The sequence below is a fragment of the Theropithecus gelada genome, chromosome 5, assembly GCF_003255815.1.
Source record: "Theropithecus gelada isolate Dixy chromosome 5, Tgel_1.0, whole genome shotgun sequence".
Classification (NCBI taxonomy): domain Eukaryota; kingdom Metazoa; phylum Chordata; class Mammalia; order Primates; family Cercopithecidae; genus Theropithecus; species Theropithecus gelada.
The window spans coordinates 125,251,910-125,270,308 of NC_037672.1; the positions used below are offsets into that span (position 1 = coordinate 125,251,910).

General features: G+C 39.9%; 2 protein-coding genes across 2 annotated transcripts in view; both read left to right on the top strand.

The window, feature by feature from the left end:
• Window positions 1–18,399, top strand: part of LARP1B (La ribonucleoprotein domain family member 1B) — a 158,606-nt gene that overhangs the window by 126,603 nt on the left and 13,604 nt on the right. The window lies entirely within an intron of this gene.
• On the top strand, window positions 12,251–13,231 carry LOC112625466 (cytochrome c). The gene has a single exon (XM_025386741.1). It carries the CDS (start codon window positions 12,318–12,320, stop codon window positions 12,633–12,635), a length of 318 nt encoding a protein of 105 aa, XP_025242526.1. The 5' UTR covers window positions 12,251–12,317; the 3' UTR covers window positions 12,636–13,231.

The window sequence follows — 18,399 nt, forward strand, 5'->3', positions numbered from 1 at the left end:
AACTGCTTTTCACCCCTCTTCGCCCTACCCATTCTAGTCCCTAGTAAGCACTAATCAACTCTCTATCTCTATGAGAGCTACTTTTTTTTTTTTTTTTTTTTGAGACGGAGTCTCGCTCTGTTCCCCTGGCTGGAGTGCAGTGGCGCGATCTCGGCTCACTGCAAGCTCCGCCTCCCGGGTTCCTGCCATTCTCCTGCCTCAGCCTCCCAAGTAGCTGGGACTACAGGCGCCCGCCACTGCACCCGGCTAATTTTTTTGTATTTTTAGTAGAGACGGGGTTTCACCGTGGTCTCGAACTCCTGACCTTGTGATCCGCCCGCCTCGGCCTTTTTTATCTTCCACAATTAGTGAGAACATGTGGTACTTATCTTTCTGTGCCTGGCTTATTTCATATAACATAATGACCTCCAGTTCTATCCATGTTGCTGCAAATGACAGAATTCTTTTTTATGGCTGAATAGTATTCCATTGTATATGTGTGTATGTTTATGTATGTGCATATGTGTATGTGCATATATTTACACATATATACACACATATACATATACATACACATATACAAATACCCATATATATAATTTTCTTCATTAATCCATTGATAGACACTTAGGTTTATTACATATCTTGGCTGTAGTGAATAGTGCTGCAATAAACATGGAAGTGCAGCTGTCTTTTTGATATACTGATTTCCTCTATTTTGAATATATACCCAGCAGTGAGATTGCTGGATCATATGGTAGTTCTGTTGTTAGTTTTTTTTTGAGGAACGTCTATTCTGTTTTCTGTAGTGCCTGTACTAATTTACATTCCCACCAATGGTGTTTCGAAGCATTCTCCTTTCTCTGTATCCTTGCAACATCCATTAATTTTTGTTTTCTTGATAAAAGCCATTTTAACTGGGGTGAGATGCTTTATCATTGTAGTTTTGATTTTCATCTTCTTGATAATTAACAATGTTGAGCATTTTAAAATATACCTGTTGTCCAGTTGATGTCTTCTTTGGAGAAATGTATATTAGATCTTTTGTCAGTTTTAAAATGGGATTATTTGTGTTTTGTTTGTTTGTTTTGCTACTGAGTTGTTTGAGTTCCTTGTATATTCTAGTTATTAGTCCTTTCTTTTTTGGATGGATAGTTTGCAAATATTTTCTCCCATTCTGTAGGTTGTCTCTTCACTTTGTTGATTCCTTCATTTGCTATGCAGAAACTGTTTTGCTTGATATAATCTCATTAGTCTATTGTTGCTTTTGTTGCTTGTGCTTTTAGCGTCTTACACAAAATATCTTTGCCTAGACCAATGGCCTGGAATGTTTTCCCAACATTTTCTTCTAGTAATTTCATAGATTTGGGTCCTAGTTTAAGTCTTTAGTCCATTTTGATTGGCTTTTTGTATATGGTAGAGATAGAGGTCTAGCTTCATAGTTTTGCATATGTTTATCTAGTTTTCTTAGCACCATTTATTGAAGTGACTGTCCTTTCCTCAATGTATGTTCTTGGTACCTTTGCCAAAAATGAATTGACTGATAATGTGTAGATTTTTTTCTAAATTTTCTTTTCTGTTCCATTGGTCTGTGTGTCTGCTTTTACACCAGTATCTTGCTACCTTTGTTACTACGGCTTTGTATTATATTTTGAAGTTGGATAGTGTGATGCCTCCAGCTTTATTCTTTTTGCCCAGAATTACTTTGATTTTTCAGGGCCTTTTATGGTTCTATATAAATTTTAGGATTGTTTTTTCTATTTCTGTGAAGAATGTTTTAGGTATTTTGATAGGGATGGAATTAAATCTGTAGAAGTTACTGAGTAGTATTGACATTTTAACAATGTTGATTTTTCCAATCCATGAGCATGCGATATCATTCCCTTTTTTGTGTGTGACCTCTTAAATTTCTTTCATCTGTGTTTTTTAGTTTTCTTTGTAGAGATCTTTCACTTTGGTTACACTTATACCTACTTTATATATTTTTGTAGCTGTCTTGATTTCTTTTTCAGTTTGTTTGCTGTTGGCATATATAAATGCTACTGATTTTTGTATATTCATTTTGTATTGTGCAACTTTACTGAATTGATCCAAATTTTTGGTAGAGTCTTTAGAGTTTTCTAAATATAGTATTGTATCATCTGCAGGCAAGGATAATTTGACCTCTTCCTTTCTAATGTGGATGCTCTTTCTCTTGCCTAATTGCTCTTGCTAGGACTTACAGTACTATGTTCAATTAAAGTGGTAAAGTGGACAACCTTGCCTTATTCCAGATCTTAGAGGAAAGGCCAAGTGCTCATGTCTAAGACAATGAGAAAAAGACCTTGAAGGCATTTTAGAGCTCTCCTGCCACAGGACCAGAGGCCTAAGAGGACAGAATGGGGCCCTGCGCAACCTCGGGAAACTGCTCCCTGCATTCCATCTGCTCTAGCTGTAGCATGGCTAAAAGGGGTCTAGGTACAGCTTGGGGCTGCTGCTTCAGAGGGTGCAAACCATAAACTTGGGCAGCTTCCACGTGGTGTTAAGCCTGCAGGTGGTGCACAGAATGCAAGGGTTGAGGCTTGGGAGCCTCTGCCTATATTTCAGAGGATGTATGGAAAATCCTGGATGTCTAGACTAAAGCCTGCTGTAGGGGCAGAGCCCTCATGGAGATCCTCTACAAGGACAGTGCAGAGAGGAAATGTGGGGTTGGATCCTTCATACAGACTCCCCATTGGGGCACTGCCTAGTGACGCTTTGAGAAGAGGGCCACCGTCCTCCGGACCCCAGAATAGTAGATCCACTGGCAGCCTGCACCCTCAGCCTCAGAAAGCCACAGGCACTCAATGCCAGCCCTTAAGAGCAGCCATGTGGGCTAAACCCTGGAAAGCCATAGGCATGGAGCTGCCCAAGGCTTTGTGAGCCTACCCTTGCACCAGCATATCCTGGATATCACATATGGAGTCAAAGGAGATTATTTTGGAACTTTAAGATTTAGTGACTGCCCTTCTGGGCTTTGGACTTGCATGCAGCCTGTAGCCCCTTTCTTTTGGGCTATTTCTTCCTTTTGTGTATTTACCCAAGGCCTATACCTCCATTGTATCTTGGAAGTAACTACCTTGTTTTTGATTTTACAGACTCATAGGTGGAAGGGACTAGCCTTGTCTCAAATGAGACTTTGGACTTTTGAGTTAATGCTAGAATGAGTTAAGACTTTGGGGGATTGTTGGGAAGGCATAACTAGATTTTGCAATGTGAGAAGGACATGAGATTTGGCAGGGGGCAGGGTGGAATTATATGGTTTGGATCTGTTTCCCCACCGAAATCTCGTGTTCAGTTGTAATCCCCAGTATTGGAGGTGGGGCCTGGTGGGAGGTGATTGGATCATTGGGGCAGTTTTTCATGGTTTAACACCATCTGCCTTGGAGTTGTCATTATGATAGTGAGTTGTGAGATCTGGTTGTTTAAAAGTGTGTGGCACCTCCACTGTCTCTCTTCCTCCTGCTCCAGCTATGTGAAATGCTGCTCCCCCTGCCTTCCACCGTGATTGTAAGTTTTCCTAAGGCCTCCCTAGAAGCTGAGCCAGCATCATGCTGTACTGCCTACAGAACCATGAGCCAATTAAACCTCTTTCTTCTATAATTTACCCAGTCTAGGATATTTCTTTTTTCTTTTCTTTTCTTCTTCCTTTTTTTTTTTTTTTTTTTTTTTTGAGGCAGAGTTTCGCTCTTGTTGCCCAGGCTCAAGTGCAGTGGCACAATCTCAGCTCACTGCAACTTCCGCCTCCTGGGTTCAAGCAATTCTCCTGCCTCAGCCTCCTGAGTAGCTGGGATTACAGGCATGCACCACCACGCCCGGGTAATTTTTGTATTTTTAGTAGAGACGAGGTTTCTTCATGTTGGTCAGGCTGATCTCGAACTCCTGACCTCAGGCGATCTGCCCACCTTGGTCTCCCAAAGTGCTGGGATTACAGGCGTGAGCCACCACGCCCGGCCGGGTATTTCTTTATAGTAATGTGAGAACAGCCTAATACATCTAGCTGAAGGTTTGTTGATTTTGTTTATCTTTTCAAAAAACCAACTTTTCATTTCATTGATTTTTTTGTACTTGTTTTAGTCTCAATTTTATTTATTTCTGCTTTGATCTTTATTATTTCTTTCTACTAATTTAGGGTTTGATTTTTTCTTTTCTAGTTCTTTTAAGTACATCGTTAGGTTGCTTATTTGAAACCTACTTTTTTGATGTAGGCATTTATTGCTATAAGCTTCTCTCTTAGTACTGCTATGCTCAATCTCATAGTATTTGGAAAGTTATGTTTCCATTTTCATTTGTTTGAAGACATTTTGAAGTTTTCTTCTTAATTTCTATATTAATCTATTGATCATTCACGAGCATGTTGTTTAATTTCCACATTTGTGTAGTTTCCAAAATTCTTCATGTTATTGATTTCTATTTTTATTCTGTTGTAGTCAGAGAAGATACTTGATATGATTTTGACTTTTTTTAATTTGTTGAGACATGTTTTATAGCCTAACATATGTTTTATCCTGGAGAATATTCCATGTGCTAATGAGAAGAATGTGTATTCTGCAGTAGAAGGTGAAATGTTCTGTAAATGTCATTAGGTCCAGTTGGTCTAGGTGTAGTTTAACTTCATTGTATCTTTGTTGATTTTCTGTCTGGATGTTCTGTCCATTATTGAGAGATGAATGTTGAAGCCCCCTGCTATTATTTGTATTATAGTCTATCTCTCCTCTAGATGTATTAATGTTTACTTAATATATCTGTGTGCTCCAGAATTGTGTGCATATATTTATAACTGTTACAGCCTCTTGCTGAATTCACCTCTTTCTTTATCATCATACGGTGACCTTCTTTGTCCTTTTTTTACAGACTTTGACTTGGTCTATTTTGTTTGATGTAAGTATGGCTAATTTTTTTTTTTTTTTTTTGCTTCCATTTGCGTGGACTATCTTTTTCCATTGTTCACTTTCAGACTATGTGTGTCTTTATAGGCGATGTGAGTTTCTTATAGGCAATATATAGTTGGATCTTGTTTCTAAAAGTTTTAAAAGTTTTAAAAAATTCACGCAGCCTTGCTTATATCTTTTGATTGAAGAATTTAGTTCATTTACATTCAGTGTTATTATTGATAGATAAGGACTTACAATGCAGTATTTCATTACTTGGTTTCTGGTTGTTTTGTAACTCCTCCCTTACTTCCTTCTTACTGCCTTTGTGATTAAGTGGTTTTTCTCTGGGAGTGTGTTTTAATTCATTGCTTTTTATTTTTAGCGTATCTATTATAAGTCTTTGCTTTGTGGTTACCATGAGGCTTACCAAAGCTGTAGCTATAAGTTATTTTAAACATATGACAACTTAACTTTGATCACAAAGAAAAGGAAAGAATCAAGGGAAAAACTAAAAAATTCTACACTTTAATTCCATCCTCCCACATTTTGACATTTTGTTGTCTTAATTTACATCTATTTATCTTAATAGGTTGCTGTTAATATTTTCAGTAGATTTGTCTTTTAGTCTTCATACTAGAGATATGAATGGATTAGATGTAACAATTACTGCATTAGAGCATTCTGAATTTGTCTACTTTTACCAGTGAGTTTTATACCTTCAAACATTTTTGGTTTTGGACATCAAACTTTGTTTTCTTTCAAATCAAAGAAACTCCCTTTAGCATTTCTTGAAAGATGGGTCTAGTAGTGATGAATTCCCTCAGCTTTTGTCTAGGAAAGACTTTATATCTCCTTCCCGTTTGAAGGGAAACTTTGCTGGGTACAGCATAGTTGGTTGGCAGGTTTTTTTGTTTCCTTTTATCCTGTAGCACTTTGAATGTGTCATTTGACTCCCTCATGGCCTGTTAGGTTTCTGCTGAAAAGTCTCTTGCCAAAAAATCAGAGCTCTTTTATATGTTCTTTTATTTTTTTTTTTCTCTTGCTGTTTTAAGGATCTTCTCTTTGTCCTTGACATTTTCAGGTTTGATTATTATTTGCCTTGGGATCCTCTTATTTGGATTGAATATTGATATGGTTTGGCTGTGTTCCCACCCAAGTCTCATCTCGAATTGTAATTCCCATAATCCCCATGTGTCAAGGGAGGGACCTGATAGGAGGTGATTGGATCATGGGGGCTATTATCCCATACTGTTCTTGTGATAGTGAGTGAGTTCTCACAAGATCTGATGGTTTTATAGGTGTTTGACGGTTCCTCCTTCACACATACTCTTTCTTACCTGCCGCAATGTAAGACGTGCCTGCTTCCCCTCCCACCATGATTGTAAGTTTCCTGAAGCCTCCCCAGCCATGTGGAACTGTGAGTCAATTAAACCACTGTCCCTCATAAATTACCCAGCTTCTGGTATTCTTTATTGCAGAGTGAAAATGGACTAATACAAATATATTTGGTGTTTTCTGACCTTCTGTACCTAGATATTTATATCTTTCTTTAGATTTGGAATATTTTCTGTTATTTCTTTGAATAAGCTTACTACTCCTTGTTCTTAACTCCTCATTGAATGCCAGTGGCTCTTACATTTGTTCTTTTGAGATTATTCTTTATATCTTGCAGGTATTCTTCATTCCTTTTTTTTTCTCCTCTGACTGTATTTTCCAATAGCCTGTATTTGAGCTCACTGATTGTTTCTTGCAATGTGAGAGCCTGTAATCCATTTTTCAGAAAACCTATTTCTGAGTTCCAGGATTTTTTTTTTTTAATTTCAATCTCTTTGTGTTACATTTCTCTGACAAATTTCTGAATTGTTTCTCTGTGTTATCTTGGATTTTGCTGAGTGTCTGTAGAACTCTTATTTTGTTCTTGATCTGAGACCTCACACGTTGCTTTCTTGTTTAGGTTGGTCCCTGACTCTTTGTGCATTTGGGGAGGTCATAGTTCCGTGTTTGCTGTTGTTTCTTGTGGATGTACATCTATGGCTTTGCTTTAAAGGACTTATTATTTATTCCAGTCTTTGCTGTCTTTCTTGTTTTGGTCTTTCTAAGGTATATTTGCTTAGAGATTCTTTGCAGTTGCCTGAATTCCCTTAATACTGTTGTAGATCACTGCCTCCTTTTGGGCACTAGATGGCGCCTTAAGCCCAAGTTTGCCTTGGCTCTCACAAACATTGGAGCACTGCCTGTCAGATGGTGGGGGTGGCAAAGGGGATTACCCCAACTGTGTGGTAAGGCTGGCAAAGGGTTTGTACCCAGAAAACTCATGGATCATGCCTCATACAGTGTGGTCGTGCTGAACAGCCACTCCGATATGGCATCTCTGTTGGCTGAAATAAAGGGGAGAATTTCAGGGCTAGGGTTTCTGTTCCTGTTTCCCCTCTTTTTCTACAGCTGCCTTCGTGGTTTTTTCTCCCTGCTGGCCCTCATGATATTATACTTCTCATGGGTTGAGGCAGGAACAGTTTTCCTGCAAGGGAGCCCAAGATGGTGGGAAAGCTGGCTGTCCTCCACGATCTAACTTTTTCCAATGAAGAAGCTGAGTCTGGGAGGAATTTTTCATGCATAGGGCCTGGCAGATTGCAGAAGGGGCATCATGCATAGAGAAGGCTATTTCTCTTACTGTTTGCTTGGAGTTTTTCAGTTCTCTGTGACTCACGGATAGTATCAGCTTCAGATTTGAGTTCTGGGATATTGCTGATGATAAGCTTTGTGCTAGATATTTGTTTTTGGCTTTCTGTGGGAGAGTGAAGCCAGATTGCTTCTACTCTGCCATTTTGGTGACATAATTGTCTCAATAAAGTATTTTAAAATTAAGGTATGTACTTTTTTTTAGTCATAATGCTATTGCACACTTGGTAGATTACAGTATAATGTAAATATAACTTTTATATTTACTGGGAAACCAAAATATTCATGTGACTTGCTTTTTTGCAACATTTGCTATATTGTGGTGGTCTAGAATTGAACCAGCAATATCTCTGAGACATGACTATATAATTCAGCTGTTCCTTGAATCATGATGTGGTTACATCCTGATAAACCCTTCATAGCTTGAAAATATCGTAAGTTGAAAATACACTTAATACACCTAACTACCAAACATCATGGCTCAGCCAAGCTTACCTTAAATGTACCCAGAACACTTATACTAACCTATAGTTGGGCAAAATCTAACACAAAGCCTGTTTTATAATAAAATGTTGAATCTCTTGTGTAATTTATTGAATACTGAAACCAAAGAACAGAATGATTGTATGGTACTTGAACTATGGTTTCTACTGAATGCATATTGCTTTTGTACCATCATAAACCTGAAAAACCGTAAGTGAAACCATCTTTTAAGTTGAGGACCAGCTTTATACATTTTAACTTACCACAGTCTACTTTCAAATAATCTTATCCCACTTCATGTATAGTATAAGAACCTTACAACATTTAACTTTCATTATTTCTCCCCATTTCTTTTTTTTTCTTTTTTTTTCTTTTTTTTTAATTAGAGACAGAGACTCGATCTTTCACCCAGGATGGAGTGCAGTGGCAAAATCTCAGGTTACTGCAGTCTCAAACTTCTGAACTTAAGCAGTCCTCCCACCTTAGCCTCAAGTATCTGGGACCATGAGTGTGCACCACAATAGCTGGCTAATTTAAAAAAAAAATTTGTTGCGACAAGATCTTGCTATATAATTCAGGCTGGTCTTGAACTCCTGGGCTCAAGCAATTCTCCTGCCTTAGCCTCCCAAAGTATTGGGATTACAATTATGAGTCACCACACCCAATCCCCCATTCTTTGTGCTATACTTTGTTATTATTTTTCTTTAGACAGTTATGTGTACATGTATGTACACATACATATATGTGCACATGTGCATACGCACATATAGTTTGAGTAGATGGTTTAGCACATTAAATCCTTCATGTATATCTATTAAAAAGTTTCTAAATGCCATTGAGAATCTGGGAGATTTCTTTAGTAGGTTCGTAATAGATATTTATTTGCCCATTATTAATATACCCACACACAAACACATACACACATGTATCAGGTATTTATCCTGCTGTGGTTCTCTGATGGTTTCAGATTTATGACTTTTTTAATTGTTAGAATAATTTTTGGCATCATAAATTTTTTTGCCCTGTTTTCTTTGTTTTTTCTTCTTCTGGGTTTCAAATTACATGTATGTTAGACCATTTGATAATACCCATAGCTGGTGGATGCTCTGATGTGTTTTTTCTCCTACTCCCTTTATTTGTTTTTATTTTTATTTTTATTTTTTTTGTTGCCCAGGCTGGAGTGCAATGGAGCGATCTTGGCTTACTTGCAACCCCTGCCTCCTGGGTTCAAACGATTCTCCTGCCTCAGCCTCCTGAGTAGCTGGGATTACAGGCACATGCCACCACGCCCAGCTAATTTTTTTGTATTTTTAGTAGAGACAGGGTTTCACCATGTTGGCCAAGTTAGTCTCGAATTCCTGACCTCAAGAGATCTGCCCTCCTCAGCCTCCCAAAGTGCTGGGATTACAGGCGTGAGCCACTGTGCTTGGCCTCCTACTCCTTTTAAATTGTGTTTCACTTTGTATAATTTTGATTGACTTATATTCAGGTTTCCTGATTCTTTCCTTAGCTGTGTCTAGTGTGCTAATACATCAAAGAAGTATTCATTTCTGATATTGTGTTTTGTATATTTTGCATTAGTATTTGACTATTTATTTATTTGTTTATTTATTTATTGAGATGGAGTTTCGCTCATGTTGCCCAGGCTGGAGTGCAACTCAGCTCACTGCAACCTCCACCTCCTGGGTTCAAGCGATTCTTCTGCCTCAGCCTCCTGAGTAGCTGGGATTACAGGTGCCTGCCACCATACCCTGCTAATTTTTGTATTTTGTTAGAGACAGGGTTTCACCATGTTGGCCAGGCTAGCCTTGAACTCCTGACCTCAGGTGATTCCCCAGCCTTGGCCTCCGAAAATGCTGCGATTACAACTGTGAGTCACCGTGCCCGGCTCCATTTGAATGTTTAAAAATAGTTTTCTTGGCCAGTCACGGTGGCTCATGCCTGTAATCCCAGCACTTTGGGAGGCCGAGGCAGGCAGATCACGAGGTCAGCAGATCAAGAGCATCCTGGCTAACACGGTGCAACCCCATCTCTACTAAAAATACAAAAAATTAGCCGGGCGTGGTGGTGGGCGCCTATAGTCCCAGCTACTTGGGAGGGTGAGGCAGGAGAAGGGCGTGAACCCAGGAGGCGGAGGTTGCAGTGAGCCAAGATGGCGCCACTGCACTCCAGCCGGGCGACAGACCAAGACTCTGTCTCAAAAAACAACAAAAAAAGAGTTTTCTTGGCCGGATGTGGTGGCACTCACCTGGAATCCCAACTACTCAGGAGGCAGAGGCAGGAGAATCACTTGAACCCAGGAGGCAGAAATTGCAGTGAGCTGGGATGGGGCCACTGCACTCCAACCTGGGCAACAGAGCGAGACTCCATCTCAAAAAAAAAAAAGTTTTCTTTTTTTCCTGCTGAAATTCTCCATCTCTTCATGAATGTTCATCTTTTACATTAGATCCTTCAACATATTAATCATGGTTGTTTTAAAGTTCATTTGTGATTATGCTAAAGCTGAGTTATCTGTAAGTCTGGTTCTATTTATTACATTATCTTCTGAATTTTATTTTTTCTTTCTGTGTGTCTTATACATTTTGATTGAATTCTTGATTTTTTTTTTTTTTTTTTTTTTTTTTTTTTTTTTTTTTTTTGAGACGGAGTCTCGCTCTGTCGCCCAGGCTGGAGTGCAGTGGCCGGATCTCAGCTCACTGCAAGCTCCACCTCCCGGGTTCACGCCATTCTCCTGCCTCAGCCTCCCGAGTAGCTGGGACTACAGGCGCCCGCCACCTCGCCCGGCTAGTTTTTTTTGTATTTTTTAGTAGAGACGGGGTTTCACCGTGTTAGCCAGGATGGTCTCGATCTCCTGACCTCGTGATCCGCCCGTCTCGGCCTCCCAAAGTGCTGGGATTACAGGCTTGAGCCACCGCGCCCGGCCGAATTCTTGATTATTACTTCTAGACTTTTTTTTTTTGTTTAAATCTTATCAAATCCCAGTCTGAATAAATCCAACTTTCTTTCTATTATATTTGCTCCTAGTCTACTGAATGTTGCTAAAGTCAGTCCTAGGCTTATTGATAGTAAGATAGATTCATGTGCTGTAATTATAGTTAGAACTTTGATGTTATCTGCATTTCTTTTACTAATCTAAGTATTCGATACTAATTTTATCTTCGTTCTTTCCTTCTGATTGAGCAATTCTTTCTCTCTGCTTTCCTTTCTCTCTCATTGTTCCATCTTTTGAAAACTGTTTTCAAATTTCTATTTGTTAGTCCTCATTTTGATCTACCTCTTTGCTTCCTACTGGCTCCCTGTGGTAAGTATGCCAGTAAGGTATATTTATTCATTGTGGAGAATTTATTTAATGATAGCTACCACTTTTATATGCTTTCAATAAATGGTTCCAGGCACTGTGCTCAACGTTTTACATGGATTATTTGTTTCTCTATGTTTTCTTTAGACAATAAGTTCTTTAATGTAAAGAACTTCTCAGTACCTGACATACTTTGCAGTCAATAAATAACTACATGAATGAAACTACGGATTCCATATAGAGACAGGGAAGTTTATAGCTGTAAATGCCTACATTTAAAAAAGAAAAAAGATCAGAAATCGGCCACCTAGCTTTATACTTTAAGGAACTAGAAAAAGAAGAGCAAACTAAACCCACAATAATAGAGAAAATCAAGGAAACTAAAAGTTGATTCTTTGAAAAGATCAACAAAACTGATGAAACTTTAGACTGATAAAGAAAAAGAGAAGATGCAAATAACTAAAATCAGGAAAAAAACAAAACAAAACAAAACTGGGGACATTACTACTGGTTGACCTTACAGAGATAAAAAGGATAAGAGAATACTGTGGGCTGGGCATGGTGGCTCACGCCTGTAATCCCAGCACTTTGGGAGGCCGAGACGGGCGGATCACGAGGTCAGGAGATCGAGACCATCCTGGCTAACACGGTGAAACCCCGTCTCTACTAAAAATACAAAAAAAACTAGCCGGGTGTGGGGGCTCATGCCTGTAATCCCAGCTCCTTGGGGGAAGTGGGGATGGGGGTGGGGGGGGGTGGTGGTGTGCTGAAGCAGGAGAATTGCTTGAACCCAGGAGGTGGAGGTTGCAGTGAGCTGAGATCTCGCCACTGTACTCCAGCCTGGGCCACAGAGCGAGACTCCGTCTCAAAAAAAAAAAAAAAAAAGAACAGTTCTATGTCAACAAATTAGATAATCCAGAGAGTGGGGACGTACTGCTTTGGAGCGGGAATCTTCGTTGCGCCAGCGACTAAAAAGAGAATTAAATATGGGTGATGTTGAGAAAGGCAAGAAGATTTTTATTATGAAGTGTTCCCAGTGCCACACCGTTGAAAAGGGAGGCAAGCACAAGACTGGGCCAAATCTCCATGGTCTCTTCGGGCGGAAGACAGGTCAGGCCCCTGGATACTCTTACACAGCCGCCAACAAGAACAAAGGCATCACCTGGGGAGAGGATACACTGATGGAGTATTTGGAGAATCCCAAGAAGTACATCCCTGGAACAAAAATGATCTTTGTCGGCATTAAGAAGAAGGAAGAAAGGGCAGACTTGATAGCTTATCTCAAAAAAGCTACTAATGAGTAATAATTGGCCACTGCCTTATTTATTACAAAACAAATGTCTCATGACTTTTTTATGTGTACCATACTTTAATAGATCTCATACACCAGAATTCAGATCATGAATGACTGACAGAATATTTTGTTGGGCAGTCCTGATTTAAAACTAAGACTGGCTTGTGGTTAAATGAATATGTTCAGTTTTTGAATTTTAATAGTAATTCCAATTCAGTAAATGCTATCACTGTTTACCCCTTCTAAAGATATGATTAGACTTTGTTAGTAATGTTCAACTTTTCGCAAAGATGGTGAGTGCCATCTTAAAACTTACTGGAGATTGGTTTTATATTTAGATTTATATAGCTGGTTATGTGAATATATTTAAATACTGGGGAAATTCCTTCACTGTCTCAGAACTAAGCAAGATTCACCTGTGTTTTGTGTTCATTTGCCTCTTAAAGGCAAGGGTTGAAGATAAATAAGGTAGCAATGTCTAAAGTTTTGGCCTTAATGATGCCAATCTAATTATAATTCCCTGTATTTAAAATGGTTCCTTTTACTTACTGAAAAGCATTTTAGTATGGTTTATGTATAATATTAAAGATTATTCAACACTTCTCACATCTTACAAATCTATAAGGTCACATGCTTTTAAAATAGTAGCAAGTTAAACTTCACTCTTGAATTCTTTACAATCTAAGTCAAACTAAGTTATAATTTAGGATTGTCTTTAAACAGCCATTCAGAAACATAAAACTGTAGAACTGTGTATTTGTGATTGGGAATGGTGCTTTTGCCAACTTAAAAGGATTAAAGTAGCGGAGATATACACAAATTTTAAAATGTGTGATCGCAAGACTAAAGATAATTAAAAAGAAAACCACAGATCATGAAAAAAAAAAAAAAAAAAAAATTAGATAATCCAGAAGACATTTGCAAATTCCTTAAAACCTACTTAAACTGATTCAAGAAGAAATAGAAAATCTCAACTGACCTATAACAAGCAAATAGATTGAATTAGTAACCAAAATCTTTCCAACACAGAAAAGTGCTAAATCAAATGGTTTCACCAGTGAGTTCAACCACATATTTAAAGAATTAGGCCAGGCGCAGTGGCTCATGCCTGTAATCCTAGCACTTTATGAGGCTGAGGCAGGTGGATCACAAGGTCAGGAGTTCAAGACCAGCTTGGCCAATATGGTGAAACACCTTCTCTACTAAAAACACAAAAATGAGCTGGGCATGGTGATGGGTGCCTGTTGTCCCAGCTGCTCAGGAGGCTGAGGCAGGAAAATCACTTGAGCCCGGGAAGCGGAGGTTACAGTGAGCCAAGATCGTGCCACTACACTTCGGCCTGGGCAACACAGTGAGAGTCTGTCAAAAAATAAAAAAATGAAAAAGAAAAACAAAACAAAAAATTAACACCCAGCCTGGGCAACATGGTGAGACCAGGTCTCTACTAAAAATCCAAAAAATTAGCCAGGCATGGTGGTACGTGCCTGTAGTCTTAGCTATTTGGGAGGCTGAGGTGGGTGGATTGCTTGAGCCCAGGAAACTGAAGCTGTAGTGAACCATGACCATACCACTGCACTCCAGCCTGGGTGACAGAGCAAGACCCTGTCTCAAAAAAATAAAAAAGAAAAACGAATTAACACCAATCCTTCTCAAATTCTTCCAAAAAAATTGAAGATGAAGGAATTTTTTTTTTTTTTTTTGGAGATGGAGTCTCACTCTGTCTCCCAGGCTGGAGTGCAGTGGCACAATCTCGGCTTACTGCAACCTCTGCGTCCTGAATTCAAGCAGTTCTCATGCTTCAGCCTCCTGGGTAGCTGGGACTACAGGCACCTGCCACCATGCCCGGCTACTTGTTGTATTTTCAGTAGAGATGGAGTTTCCCCATGTTGACCAGGCTGATCTTGAACTCCCAACCTCATATCCACCCACCTCGCACTCCCAAAGTGCTGGGATTATAGGCGTGAGCAAAGGAACATTTTCTTACTCATTCTACAAAGCCAGCATTACCCTGATGCCGCAACTGGATAAAGATATCACAAGAAAATTACAGGTCAAAATCCCTTTTTAATATAGACGTGAAAGTCCTCAAGAATATATTAGCAAACCGAATCCAACAGCATAGTAAAAGGATTATTTACCATGGCCAGGTAGGATTTTCTTAGTAATGCAAGAGTGATTTGACATAAAATCAATAAATGTAATACATGATATTAATAGAACTAAAGAAAAAAAATGCATGATCATCTCAATTGACACAGAAAAGGCATTTGACAAAATTCAGTACCCTTTCATGATTGAAAACTCTCAGAAAGCTAACGGAGGGAAAATACCTCAACATGATAAAAAGTGCTTATGAGAAACCCATAGCTAACATCATGGTCAGTGGTGAAAGACTGAAAATTTTCTCGCTAAGATCAGGAACAACACGAGGATGCCTGTGCTCTCCACTACTGTTCAATGTTGTACTGAAAGTTCTAGCAAGAGCTAGGTGACAAGAAAAAAACAACATTGTATTTGAAAGGAAGATGTAAAACTATATTTACAGATAACATGATTCTACATATAGAAAATCCCAAAGAATCCACCAGGAAATTACTAAAGCTAATAAAATCAGCAAAGTTGCAAGATACAAAGTCAGCACACAAAAATCAGCAGTGTTTCTATATATCAGAAATGAATAGTCTGAAATGAAAACTAACAAAGCAATCCTATTCACATTAGCATCTAAAAGAATTAAATAGGCCTGGAGTCACAACACTTTGGGAAGCTAAGGTGGGTGGATGGCTTGAGCCCAAGAGTTCAAGACAAGCCTGGGCAACATGGTGAGACCACGTCTCTACAAAAAATACAAAAATTAGCTGGGTATGATGGTACGCGCCTGTGCCCCAGCTACTTGGGAGGCCGAGGTGGGAGGATCACTTGGGCCTGGAAGGTAGAGGTTGCAGTGAGCCGAGATCATGCCACTGCACTTCAGCAGCCTGGGTGACAGAGTGAGACCCTGCCTCAAAAAAAAAAAAAAAAAAAAAGGATGAAATATTTAGGAATAAACCTAACCAAGGAATTGAAAGACTTGTACCCTGAAAACTCTAAGAAAAAATTAGAGTTTTTTTAGACTCTAATTTTTTAGTGAAAAAATTGTGGGACACCTAGACAAATGGGAAGACAGCCCATGTTTATGGGGAAGAAGATTTAACATTGTTAAGACATCAATATTACCTGTCTTAGTCCTTCTTTATGTTGCTATAAAGGAATAGATGAAGCTGGGTAATTTATAAAGTAAGGAAGTTTATTTGGCTCATGGTTCTGCAGGCTGTGCAAGAAGCATGGTGCCAGTATCTACTTGGCTTCTGGTGAAGGCCTTTGGCTGCTTCCACTCATGGCAGAAAGTGAAGGGGACCTGCATGTGTGGAGAGCACATGGCAAGAGAGAGAAGGGGAAGGTCCTAGGCTCTTTGTTTCACAACCAGCTCTTGTGGGAACTAGTAGAGTAAGAACTCTTTCCCTCTTTCCCCAACAAGGGAGGACATTAATCTACTCATGAGGGATCTGCCGCCATGATCCAGTCACCTCTGATAAGGCCTCCACCTCCAACTTTGGAATCAAATTTTAACATGAGGTTTGTGGGGGACAAACATCCAAATATAGCACTACCCAAAATGAGTTATGTCTTCAGCACTAATTTCTGTCAATATTCCAACAGTCTTTTTTACAGAAATGGAAGAGCCACATCTCAAATTCGTATGTAATTGCAAGTAGCCCTGAATAGCCAAAACAATTTTTAAAAAGAAGAATAAAATTGGAAGACTAACACCTCCTGACTTTGAAAGTTGCCACAAAACTGCAATAATTAAAATAGTATAAACTGGGCATGCTAACATGCACCTGTAGTCCCAGCTATTCGGGAAGCTGAGATGGGAGGATTGCATGAGCCCAGGAGTTTGAATCCAGCCTGGGCAACATAGTGAGACTTTCATCTCTAAAAAGAAACAAATGAAAACAAAGAAAACAATATAGTACTGGCATAAGAACAGACATATTGACCAATGGAATAGAATAGAGAGCCCAGAAATAAATTCTCACATATGTGACAATTTATTTCTGATAAAGGTGCCGAGACCATTTAATGGAACAAGGATCATCTTTTCAACTAACGGTGCTGGGAGAACTGGATATCCATATATAAAAGAATGAAAGTAGACCCTTAACATTTACCATATAAAAAAAATTAGACTTGGTGCAGTGGCTTATCCCTGTAATCCCAGCACGTTGGGAGGCAGAGACGGGTGGATCACCTGAGGTCAGGAGTTCGAGACCAGCCTGGCCAACATGGTGAAACCCCGTCTCTACTAAAAATACAACATTTAGCTGTGTGTAGTGGCATGCGCCTGTAATCCCAAGCACTCAGGAGACTGAGGCAGGAGATTCGCTTGGACCTGGGAGGTGGAGGTTGCAATGAGCCGAGATTGCACCACGGCACTCCAGCCTGGGTGGCACAGCGAGACTCCATCTCAAAAAAAAAAAAAAAAAAATAGCTCAACGTGGATTAAAATCCTAAACTAAAGAGATAAGACTCTTAAAAGAAAATGTAGGGGAAAACTTTCATGACATTGGATTTGGCCTCATTTTTTTTGAGACGGAGTCTTGCTCTGTCGCCCAGGCTGGAGTGCAGTGGCGTGATCTCTGCTCACTGCAAGCTCCGCCTCCCAGGTTCACACCATTCTCCTGCCTCAGCCTCCCGAGTAGCTGGGACTACAGGTGCCTGCCACCATGCCCGGCTAAGTTTTTGTATTTTTAGTATAGACGGGGTGTCACCGCGTTAACCAGGATGGTCTCGATCTCCTGACCTCATGATCCACCTGCCTTGGCCTCCCAAAGTGCTGGGATTACAAACGTGAGCCACCGTGCCGGCCTTGGCCTCATTGTTTATGGATATGACACCAAAATCATAGGCAACAGCAAAAAATAGACACATGTACACGGCTACCTGCTAATGAAAAAAAATAGATAAAGGGACTTCATCAAAATGATGAAAAAAAAATGAACATCTGTACATCAAAGGATACTATCAACAAGAAAGGCCACCCACTAAATGGGAGAAATTATTTGCAAATAATATATCTGATAAGGGACTTAAATCTAGAATATATAAAGAACTCTTACAATAACAACAACAAAACCCTTATTTTCTAAAATATGCAAAAGGCCAAACACAGTGGCTCATATCTGTTATCCTAGCACTTTGGGAGGCCAAGGAAGGAGGATCGCTTGAGCACAGGAGTTTGAGACCAGACTGGGCAACATGGCAAAACCCTGTCGCTACAAAACAAAACATTAGCTTGGCATGGTGGCATACACCTGTGGTTCCAGCTACTCAGGAGGCTGAGATGGTAGGTCAGGAGGCTGAGATGGTAGGATTGCTTGAGCCCAGGAGTTCAAGGCTGCAGTCAAACATGTTCACGCCACTGCACTCCAACCTGGGTGACAGAGGGAGACCCTGTCTTTAAAAAAAAAAGTGTAGGCCGGGCGCGGTGGCTCAAGCCTGTAATCCCAGCACTTTGGGAGGCCGAGACAGGCGAATCATGAGGTCAGGAGATCGAGACCATCCTGGCTAACACAGTGAAACCCCGTCTCTACTAAAAAATACAAAAAAAAAACTAGCCGGGCGAGGTGGCGGGCGCCTGTAGTCCCAGCTACTCGGGAGGCTGAGGCAGGAGAATGGCGTGAACCCGGGAGGCGGAGCTTGCAGTGAGCTGAGATCCGGCCACTGCACTCCAG